General features: G+C 40.1%; 1 protein-coding gene across 2 annotated transcripts; it reads right to left on the reverse strand.

Moving 5' to 3' along the window:
* Window positions 1-1,425: 1,425 nt before the first annotated feature.
* Window positions 1,426-10,234, reverse strand: preb (prolactin regulatory element binding). Of its 2 annotated transcripts, none has more exons than XM_010789171.1 (10): window positions 10,031-10,234; window positions 8,234-8,423; window positions 6,430-6,640; window positions 5,529-5,773; window positions 4,967-5,047; window positions 4,345-4,472; window positions 4,074-4,247; window positions 2,562-2,634; window positions 2,252-2,411; window positions 1,426-2,164 (listed from the first exon to the last, which is right to left on the reverse strand). In XM_010789171.1, exons 2-10 carry the CDS (start codon window positions 8,366-8,368, stop codon window positions 2,070-2,072), a joined length of 1,302 nt encoding a protein of 433 aa, XP_010787473.1. In that variant the 5' UTR covers window positions 8,369-8,423; window positions 10,031-10,234; the 3' UTR covers window positions 1,426-2,069. The 2 variants fall into 2 exon arrangements, with proteins under 2 accessions (XP_010787473.1, XP_010787472.1); XM_010789170.1 differs by having other exon boundaries at window positions 5,529-5,776; window positions 10,031-10,233.
* Window positions 10,235-11,731: the final 1,497 nt, after the last annotated feature.

The raw sequence follows: 11,731 nt of genomic DNA on the forward strand, positions 1-11,731 counted from the left end.
TAGTACACATTTACTGACACAAACATTTGTATCATCAACGCCATTCTTAAAATGTATAAACGAACAATAGTTTGATTAATATTGATTGATTGAGTGCACAAAATAAATAAAATAATTGAGAGAAGAAAAAGAGATATGTTATATATCAAAACCCAGTTAGATTAACATTCATTGGATTGCACACTTTGTTTGTTTGTTTGGATATGTAGCAAACGAAAAAAGCGATCATGAAAATGTTTCCAAAAAATGAATAAAATGATTTTTGACCACTTTGTTGTTCAGATATATCACATATTTTTAACTAAATGATACATTAATTGACACAAAACACGGTATAAACTGAGGAGTGACTCCCGTGAGGTTCATGTATTTTCTTCACTCCGCTGGGAAACTGCTCTCATGTCAAGAAGCACCACATCAGTGCATGCACTGCATCGTCCAATCAGTGAGCGATACACAGTAAGGGGGCGGGGCGAGTGTCTGAGGATTTCATCGGAGGATGGTTTGGTGGTTCCTCCATTATCGCTCCTCTATTATCGCTCCTCCCTCCTCGCTCCTCGGTCCTCTGACAAAATAAGGCCATTGGGACGCTACTCAAGATGGCGCAGACAAATCAACTTCCGGTGAGACCGAGACCGAGGAGCGAGGAAATGAAAAATAAGAGAAGTGAGAAAGGCCCGAGGAGGGGTATTGGGATGAGGCTAGAGAAATGAGAAAGGGCCTGTGGCTCTCAGCAGCAGATTGGACATGTGGAGCCCCCTGTTGGAACATGAAGTGAGTGAAGATAAGATGAACCTTAATTATTTATATAATTCAGTTTTCACTCTGGTTTTTAACACCAGAAAAAACCGGATTAAATTTCCTGATTACTAACCTGTATCATTCTGTATTCTGAAATGTAATGTTACATTGTAATCCTTCTCGTAATCCCTCCCTTTTTTTTTTTAAATGTAACAGAAATCTGATAATGCATTTATGTGACTATCAGAGAATGCAGTTACTTTTGTTTTTGTATCCTGATTTCTTATCCCATTTCTTGTATTTCAAACCCGAGCAATATAAGGCAAATAACCATCGATACAAAAATATGTGTAGATACTTTCAGGACATGATTTGAAAAACCCCATGACGATTATGCTTGAAACTTTATATCCTGAACTCTCCCTCTGTCCTGTAAGGTTTGTCTTCCTCTACAATCTTCCTCTACTTCATTTATCATGTCTTTCATTCCCTTAATTTTCAAATTTCTCTTTCTCATAGAAATAGTAACATGATACACATTTTGAGCTAGATCGTGTTAAAACCTGTTTAAAATAAACTAAGTGAAGGCCTCACTGAGCATTCTGGGAGCTGGAGGTGAGATTGTTTTTCCGTTTTCGGTTCACAGAAGGTCAGGATCACGTAGCACAAAGAACAACATTTTTTATTCATATTTATATTTTATTTCTTCTTTCATTCCACCAAATTAGTTACAATAATCTGGGCATCATTTAAAAGATTAATTCACATTTTTGTACATCAGCTGGGCAACATTTGCAGTAAATTTTTGAATAAACGTCTTCATAAAATATGGGCCGGTCTATATTCTGCTGTAATAACATGTCATCACACATCTCCCTGCTTCCTATGGACTGTAAGCACTGTTGTGATGTCATATTGAGTTAACATTGGGCATCCTAGTCAAAGTTAACATGCCTTTATAAATGCTTTATCAAGCACTTATTCAGAGAGGCTGATTTAGAGTGTCAGTGTGTACAAAACACCGAACCAGACTCATTATGTGTCATTATGTGTCATTCATTTGTAAATGTGTACACTGTTCTTTAAATATGTAGATTAAGGATCCCACACTTTAAATATTCACGAACCTGAGCCCTCCAACTCTCTGAACATGATTCAAGAAAAGATTAAGAATAATTGATAGAGATCAAAGTAACCCCCCCAGTCTATCCTGGTGAGAGGAACCACCCTGAGGGAGCTGAGGGCCATGATGTCAGCAGAGAGGCTGTACAGTGGGGGGGTGGGGGGGGCTGCTGATGTTGACAGATCCGTGACATCACTCGCATGACTTAAATAAATCCTGGGAAGAGGTACTGCAGCAGGAGGACGACCCCCACCACTATGAAGCCGCAGCAGAACAGCACCAGCCAGATAGGAAAAGATCCTGGAGGTTATGGTAAACAGACAATAAGGTGAGTAGGTCAGAGGTCATGAATCATGGCTGCTCATTGGATGTCGATGCAGGACTCACTTCGATTGGGGACGGTGTGTATCTGGCAGCGGCTGTCGACGGCGACACTCAGCATGGCCGTTTCATTATTCCCTTTGATGTCTTTGCCTTTCAGCATGTCAGGCAGGAAGGCCAGATCTGTCACCACAATGCCGTGAGACTCCTGCACGTAATACAGCTTCTACACACACACACACACACACACACACACACACACACACACACACACACACACACACACACACACACACACACACACACACACACACACACAGTCACACACAAGGCTTGGTTTACCTGACTTTAAGATGTGTGTATGCACTGTGTTTACCTGCAGGGAGAAAGCGATGTAGATAGCCACTGATCCTGTTACAGTTCCAAGGCCGAGAAATGTTCCGGAGTCACTGTCAAACAAGTTAAAGAGGATTTCAACCTAAAAAACTCTGATTAACCTTTCCAAACAAAATGACACTTTAAAGCAGTGGTTCTCAACTGGTTGGTTGTGACACACCCGTTTCGAGTGGGTCGCAGATGTGTGAGTGAAGAAAAAGAAAGGTTACAAATAAAAATAATATATTTTTTTTTTTGGTTGGAAAAAATGCAATCTTTTATTTTGAAGGCCCGATTTTCTAACGCTGTGCATGCAGTAGGTGTTGGACTGGAAGTACCGGAGACCATAAACGGTTTTGAAAACGTCTGTCACGTAGTGATCATCTTCTCAATAAAACATCTTTGCTAAAGATGTTTCGAGTCTTCTGGCCAATCAGAACGAAGATTGTACTTTGTGGTAGAACTATTCTTTATACATCCATGGGTACAACTTCAGATAAAAATGAACACATAATGAAATATGACCCCCGGCTTGATGATTGACAGGTCACAGAACAATGGGAGCTATCTACCCTTACACACAATTTAAAGTAAGTCACACAGACTATCTCCCCTTTACTCTTCTCTCTGTGTGGAGCAGCAAGTTCAGCTTCAGAACATAGTGAAAAACATACAATAGCATCAAATATTAGTAATATGTCGGGTAGTAATATATTTATTTATTTTCTTCTGAGAGCGTACCAGAATGCTTAGTTTATATGTTAGTAGTTCTAAAAATCTCCTGGGAGAGAATCCCCCCAGACCCCGCTGCTGGGGTTGGGTTTTCAGCATGTGTGCCTTTTTATAATACAGTTCATCTTTGATTCCATCATCTCATTAAACCTTTTTCAAAAGCATACTTTAGTTATGTGAAGGGATATATGCACTGTACTTCACTTTAATTAATAATGTATGCTGAAAAGCGTATATATTACAGCACGATTTTTTGTTGAATAGATTTGAGTCGTTGACATTTCGGGTCGCGATTTATTGGCAAAGGAAAAAGTGGGTCCCGAGGCCTGACCATTTGAGAACCACTGCTTTAAAGTATAGTAGATTACACCATCCTTCCCATAGTGTCCAATTAAAAAGACTTCAGCTAGAAATAACATTCCTCACTTTCCGACTCAGGTAAACACTAGATCAGAAATATGTGTGGGAGAGAAACTCCCTCTGGGGGGGAACACATACCAATATAACATACTTCAGGAAAGGGGAAACCCCAAAAATAATAGGGCCTCTTTAAAGAATGTCATTTTAGAGTAGATAGTAGATTTTGTTGGTGTGTTCACACCAGAATGCTAACCTTTTGCTAAGTGCCATAACAAACAAGTAAATGCCAAGATGACATTGAACACAAATTGTGGCAGGCGACTTATTAATAATAAGAACTATAATTCTAGTGACTGAGTCGTGTCTGTACACCTCTCAGCTCATGTGAACATGTCAATGAGTCCATAAACCCATCAGTCACCTGACTGCCAGACTGGAGATGACCTCAGAGCCGCAGGGGGCCGTCAGCATGGGCAGGAAGCTCTTTCCGTCCCACTTGGTGAGGTAGCAGGGAGGGGGTTTTCTTTCCCGTTTGTGGGGGATCTGCACGGTGTAAAGTCTCAGGGCGTCTTTTTGGTCTTCTACCTTTCCAAACCTGAAATACATCAGAACACAATCATGTATAGTCACTGTAAAATCCTTCTGATGGATATGCCCAGAACAGCTGGGATGCTCTTTAATAGATTTTTTACCTGCATGCCATGTATCGATAAGACTTCTCTGCTATTTGAGGCGTGGTCTCCAGCCAGTTGAGACCCATGGCCAGCTGACTGCCGCTCCACACGCTGCAGGAGAAGTCTCTGCCCACGGTCACCAGGTGCTGCGGCACCACACAAACAATAACACTGTTATTGTCGTTATTTGGGTAGGGCTCAGCTCATCGGTAGTGCCAGTCTTTATTGGATATTAAAATAGTGTCACCTTGTTCTAGGGATGCCAGCGATTATTCGATTTTTCAAATATTCGTTACAGTCTCCATAATCGAAAATTATTTTTTAAAAATCGATTTTATTTATATATTTTTTTATTATTATTTATGTTTTTTCCTTTTTTTTTCCTGGCATAGTTTCAACCAAAATATAGACTAATGCTAATAATAGTAATAGTATTAATAATTGTAAATGGCCATTGGTCACACCACCAGTTTGTTTTACTGTAAACTTGGAGGAAGCCAGCAGTGCAGCCTGCGCTGCTACACACCGACCCCCGAGTTCCTCGTGGATCTACTTCGAACTGACGAGTGTAAATGAAAAAAAAAATTGTGTCGCAACAAAAAAAATGAATTTGATCATGGTTTGTTTCTGGCATCCCTACCTTGTTCCCTGGACTCATATCCAAGTCTTCAATCTCCCCCTCATGTGCTTTGAAGTCATACTTCTTCTTCAGGGATGGAAACTTCAGACGGACAGACGGACAGATTCAACACATCAATGCAAATGTCCAGAAGGGGGGTTACATTTTAATTATAAATTGAAAATGGTTTCAAATGGGCTTTCAATATTGATCATAGAAAACAAAAGCAGGGTAAGTTTTATTCTCTTCATCACAACTTACTTTCCGTGCATGTCAGAAATAAAAAAAAACACAACGCATCTTGCTTAGATATACCAGGTATCACAGTTGATAGCATGTAGCTAATGTGAAAATGTAAATGACAGTTGTATATCTTAACAATTCTATATATTATGATTCATAAATCATACTGTTACTCAATATATATCTGTTAGAAATACTCATAATGTTCAAAAGCTATAAATGGCTCCAATTCTTATTTAGTATAATTGCATTGTTTATATTTGCCTGTTAGTGGCCGCCGCCTGTAGAAAGAAACCCAGTGAAGACACTGTAGTGGTGACAGAATGTGGGCAGTGTTTACCTCCCACACCCGTATGTGTCCGTCGGAGCCCCCCGTCAGCAGCAGGCTCAGGTCGGGGCTGAAGCGGACCACCTTCTGGAGGGGGTCCTTGGGGTTCAGGTCTGACTGCACCTCAGCCAGCGGAGTCACAGAGATGTGGGACGTCTCGTCCTTCATGTCCGACTTGTCTCCAGATGCTGCCGCCTCATCCTGTCCTCTTCTGTCTCCTTTCCCCCCACGTCGCCGGGCCTTCCCCTCGCTATTCCCTGCTGCACCGTTTATTAAATCCAATAAGTCAGGTCGACAGACACTATAAAGCATTTATTTTGTTTTTCAGGTCTTTTATACATTTCCTCTTTGCTTTGGTGGCAAGGAAATTCTTACTTTATTCAAACAGTTTTTATTTTATCATTATTCTTTGTACAGAAGAAAAACAGCATGTGTCTCAATGGAGTATGAATGGATAATCTGTTCATTTACAAGGCAGATGTATTTACTCACAACCTTGGCCTTACTTTTAACGTTAGGACTGTCTTCGCCCCTGCAGTTGTGTAATTATATTGGATATGCTTCACCTTACTGAATGTCCCTTTTTGCTACTGCCGAAACCTAATTAGCCCATTTAATGTCACCTTAGATACTATAACTGTACTCATAGTTCTGAGAAACCCCCTCTGGTGGGAACACAGGAACTTTAGCCTTTACAGACCATTGACATGCACAGAAACCTATATTACACACTACAGGAAATGGAAAACCAAAAAAGCATAACTGGGCCTCTTTAAAAATAAATGCTGTATTGTAAATGAAGATGCACACATTTGTGACTGCCATCAACAAATAAAAAAGTTGAACAAACATAATGCATGAAATTATGTAGCATGCTTTTTGATGTGTATGGTATACGGGTTATATTTCTGACCGTAGTCCTCATCCTGCTTGGCCTCAGCGCTGTCCTCCTCTCTCTGCGAGCTGTGTCTGAACCTCATCAGGCTGCAGCTGCCGTCCTGCCCCGCAGCGATCACTCCGTCCCCCACCGCCAGGTTCATGGTGGCACGGGTGTCCGTGTCGTGAGCGTGGAGCAGGCTGGCGCTGTAATGCTGCTCTCCAACCAGCTGCAGATCCAGGAAGTGCTGGAAGAAAAATCATGAGTTAATACTACAAACTCTCGCAATGTCATCCAGATTTCTAAACACACACTCAGAATAACATGTTACAGTGTTCACACTTAAATGTTACTTGTGTGTTAAAAATGTACTGTATACTTATGCAAGTTACAGTACATGCATAAAATACATATTTACAAGAAAAACGAGTAATTTCAGCTTCATTTGATAGTTGTAAGGTGTACATATAAGTGTTATTCTTATACTACTATTTTATTATTTACTTGGTTATTAGTTTACAGTCACCGGGGGAACTGGTCAGTGCGGCTTGTATCCGCCACAATGTGGTTGAAGAAATACTCAAAACATTTACTTCAAGGTGGGGTAGGTAATTTTGGACAAACCAGCTCGAGCGCGCTAGAATTTGAAAATACGCAGTTGGAAAAAATCTGCCTCTTCCTTACAGAGCCCCTCCTCCAACACACACGAACGTGCACATGACCAATGAGGGCACGAGATAAGTTTGTGCACAGATGGAAGGCTGACAGGCAGGTAGGCCATCCAGATACTTTTGCCGGGCCGGCTAAAATGATTGGTCGTGCTTTTCACAGTACTACGGCTTCCACAGATTACATTTTTTTATGGATTTATTGTCAAAGCACTGAAGATATTCATTGCTATCGGGATGTTAAGAGCATTCCATGGAATATAACAAAACGTGTATCTGAAATAAATTACATACCCCACCTTGAAGTAAAAGTAGTAATACTACAGTGTAGAAATACTCTATTACAAGTACAAATCCTGCATTCAAAATTGTACGTACGCACAAAGTATTTAGAATCCAAATGTACTAAAAGAATGCAGAATATCTCTGGATTAATGTGATCATCCTTATATTTTTGCAGCTGGTAAAGGAGGACTAAATCTACTTGGTTACTTTCCAACACAAGTTGAGTGTGTGACTGCTTAATGAAAACCTGATAATATACAGTCAAACTAAGAAAACAGTTATAATGATATAGAGAGTAATTATTTATCCATGTGTATTAATTGTATATTTTTGTCATTTGTAATTATTGATAGAAAGCTGTTTGTTAACTCTTATTGAGTTGAGCTTTGCTACAGAAAGCAGTCATTAGGAGTTGTTTTATTTGACAGTGAATTCAGTGTGACTGAGACCTGGCTTGTTTGCCTAAGGTCAATCGTTGAAATGACATCTCAACTGTTGATGTTGTTCATTGGAGCAAACTGTCAGCAGTTAGTCAACCGCCCAAAACCTAAACACACCAGACTGTGCAGAGTTATCAGAGGAGTTTAAAAAGGGCCGTTATGAACTGTGCAAAGACATAGTCAAGAGAAGAGGAAAAAGCCCTTTACACTAATCAATACAATTTAAGAAAAACATGTGCAAATATGCAAATGAAGAGAACAGCTTCAGCAATTTGGCTGCTTATGCAAAGCGTTTGGAAAAAAGCACAAATACATAATGTGTAAAGGTCAATTTCCCTGTGTTTGTCTATGTGCATGTATCGGGCATTGCAGTGCATCGAGCTCTCAGGGCCACTGCAACATATTGTTATACAGTTGAACCACCTAAACTTGACCCTCAGTACTTACCATAGCATTCTTAATGCCCGTCTTGGAAGCCCCGCCTCCTCCTGCTGTGATCACCAGCCCTGTTTTGGGGTCCACTTTAATGGTGTATAAGGGAAAGGGGGCTCTGTACAGATCCGGAACCCTCCTCCTACCCATTGTTGCTGTGCACGTCACTCACACTTCTTCATAAAACTGCTGCATTCAAGCACACCTGCAGGAAGACAGAGTGTTAGTTAATCATATGTCCTCCATCTACTGGGGCAGAGAGTGCTTCACCTCTGGAACAGCAAGCTTCAGGTTTATTACGGAGGTTTACAACACAACACTATCTTAGAACTGTTCCATACACATTTCAAGTCATTATGAATCCATAAAATATTAGCTAGAGGAAACAAGATGATGGTTCCTGAACGAAGGAATCAATGAAGCCGAGTTTGTGTTAAATCAACATGTAGGCTAAATGCAAGAGCAATAGATCCAAGAAAGCCATGTGCAAAATGCACAAGGTGTGTCTTTTGGAATTTCAAAAAATGTGAATAATTCTTCAATCGACAACAAATGAATTTGCTGTTTTAAAAAACTACTTTGAAAACTATTTTAAAAAAGCAAAGATTCTGGGTCTTGCTTTGCCAGTTAGGAGTTTTGCTGCAGTTTTTTTAAATAATTGTAATACTACTGATATCTCTTGGTTTAAGCCTGTCTGTAGAAAGTCATGAGAATTCAAGACATCATGTGGGGCTCTGGGGCATAGTGGTAACTGGCAACTGAATATGTTTTGCCATTTGATGTCTATGTCTGGACCGCTGCGTAAAAAGGAGGGTTTCTGCCCCGTTACTTCTCCGCTGTTTTCTTGTCCCAGTCTGAAAAGCAAACTGCATGGAGTTTGCTTTTCAGCCAAACTGTATACAGTTAAATCGACAGGACTTCTTTCTGCAGATATGGTTGTATAACTAATAAAGAACCGTGAACCTTGAACCTTGAGATAGCTTGATTTGTTTTGCCTGTTTTATAATAAGTTACAGCCCTAGTCTAGTGTAAAATAATGCAATGAGAGTTGAACCCGAGTAGTAAGACTTGGAGTTTGTGGGGATCAAAATGAATCAGATGGGTGATCCCCAATATTGATATCACAATATGTGGTTTATAAATGGAGGAGTACAAGTCAGCTGTTTAGTTGAGGGTGGTCCCACTGATGTGTTATGAAAAGTCACACTAGAACAGCTGATATTCTGCATTCGGAAACCTGATCCATACTGGAGTTTTTGAGGCTGATTTATATTAAGAGTTCATACTTCTATAATAATTCATAATCAGATGAAATGCTTTGAATAAACTCATAACCAAGATAAATATGTGACTGTTTGTGCACTGCATTAGCTTCTGCTTGACCTGATCAACTGGGAGAATAATCTAATGACATTCTGTGACCACTAATGTTAATCAGGGAGTAAACAACAATAAATGTCATTGCAAAACAAATGTAAGATATATTAAGGAATAAGGTTACGTGATTTAAATGACACGTCTTATTTTGATTTGTTTTGTATCTCTTTTCTTTATGTTGAGCAGCTTTCCTCATCGAGCTATGATGCATGAGCTAATTGTAGTGCTCAGCAGATAACATAACAAACACTGTCAACACCATAGGGTAAATACGAATGTAACACTATAAATATAAAAGCATTTGTTTTCCACAATAACGTAAAAAAGCGTAATGACAACCGTTAAATGTGTCAAATACGATGTAAATACCGTTTAGCTGTACAGTAAGCTACTGGCTGCTATTAGCTCCTGCCTGTGGTTGATAGAGTCCCCTACCTGTGCAATAGGCTCGGTTCGTCTTCCTTTGTTATCAGACAGCTAACTTAGCACCCAACTGTTGGATTTCATATTGGTCTGTCAATGTTAAAGGCTTGTAAAGAAGGGGAATATCAAGAGTTTCTGGCTAGATGCTACCTCCACTCAACAGCCACTTCCTGACCTACACGTCAGCAGCGTGCGGTGCGTTCTGACGTCACCACAACATTGCAAAAAGTTGTATTCTTCTTCTGTGGTGTTTAACGGCAGCTGGGATCTTTTATGTTGCGTTGCTGCCATCTTCTGGAAGTAATTCATCACTGCAGCCTCTCCATTTAGATCAGGGGCGCTGGATCAGGGGTGTCAAAAACATTTTCACTTAGGGCCGCACACAGAAAAATATACTAAGGGCCACTCAGGTCAGGTATTATTTCGCCTCATAAGTCAAGTTAAAAGTTAGCAAAATCAATCAAACGTAGGTAAATAATTCTTGATAATTGAATATGCTTAAAAAATCAGCCTACGCTACATCACAGCTTTCCAATAACGTTTAATTTATGTAGTTACAAAAAGTGTTGGTAGCTCATTCTTTAAAACAGAAGCTGGTGCTTCAAAGCCCCGTATAAAGGGGGGAATATGCAGAAATAGAAACTGTATATTTCTAACTTGTTATACAAACTAAGATTTGTTAGAAAATGTTTTCAACTTTAATTGACTGAATGTATGTGCATGTACTGAGCTAGGTATTTTACCATGCCCAGCAATCACTGTAGTCCTGTTTTATCAGTTGCTGTTGGCATGCCTGTGATAGCCTTGATCTTAGCGTTCTCTGCTTTAACACCCTCTGAAGTTATAGTATGGCCCATGTACCTGACACTGCTCACATTGTACTGTATCTTGTATTTGGTTGAACTTCACATTAGCATCCTTTGCTCTGGCTATCAGTTTCTGTAATATCTTATCGTGTTCTTTCTCTGACGATGCAGCAATTATCATGTCATCTGCAATGATGTGGATCCCTTGGATATCTCCAAAGGTCTCACAGTTGCGTTGCTGGAAAACCTCACTTGCTGACATGATCTCAAATGGAAGACGTTTAAAGCGGTATCTCCCCCATGGTGTGTTAAATGTGCACAGTAGGGATGACTCTTTATCTAGCTTTATTTGCCAATATCCATCTTTTTCATCCAGCACTGTGAAAAGTTTCTTACCAGCTAGTTTGCACAGAACTTCATCGGTCGTTGGAATGGAGTAGTGCTGCCTGAGTATAGCTTTGTTTAAGTCACTGGGATCCAAGTAAACCCGTAACTTTTTTCTGTCTTTTTTTTCTGTGATCACCAGGCTATTAACCCATGGTGTAGGCTCAGTTACCTGTACAATAACATCAGCTTGTAACAAGTAATCGAGAGTGTCTCTCATTCTGTCCATTACTGCCAGTGGTATTTTCCTACAGCCATGTATGAAAGGTGTGGCCTTGGGGTCAGTGTGGATGTGATATTCTCCAGCAAACTCACCTAAACCCTCAAAGAAAGTTGGGTGCTGAGCTATCAACTCCTCTTTAGTTGTGGGATGTTTCACTTCTATTGAGTCAATGTCCACTCTTTTCACCAGGCGCAGTTCTTCACATGCCTCGTTTCCTAATATGGGAATGGATGAGTGCCTGGAAACATAAAATGTCAGACTTGCCTGTGTTTTGGGAGTGGAGCATTTGAGTGTTACCAC

Source organism: Notothenia coriiceps, unplaced genomic scaffold, assembly GCF_000735185.1.
Source record: "Notothenia coriiceps isolate Sejong01 unplaced genomic scaffold, NC01 NC01_scaffold00032583, whole genome shotgun sequence".
Classification (NCBI taxonomy): domain Eukaryota; kingdom Metazoa; phylum Chordata; class Actinopteri; order Perciformes; family Nototheniidae; genus Notothenia; species Notothenia coriiceps.

Coding starts and splice junctions, on each gene's coding strand:
- preb (XM_010789170.1), bottom strand. CDS start 8,368: ATGGGTAGGAGGAGGGTTCCGGATCTGTACAGAGCCCCCTTTCCCTTA. Junction 4,473..4,966: donor ATATGAGTCCAGGGAACAAG/GTAGGGATGCCA, acceptor GTGGTGCCGCAG/CACCTGGTGACCGTGGGCAG. Junction 4,248..4,344: donor TATCGATACATGGCATGCAG/GTAAAAAATCTA, acceptor GATGTATTTCAG/GTTTGGAAAGGTAGAAGACC.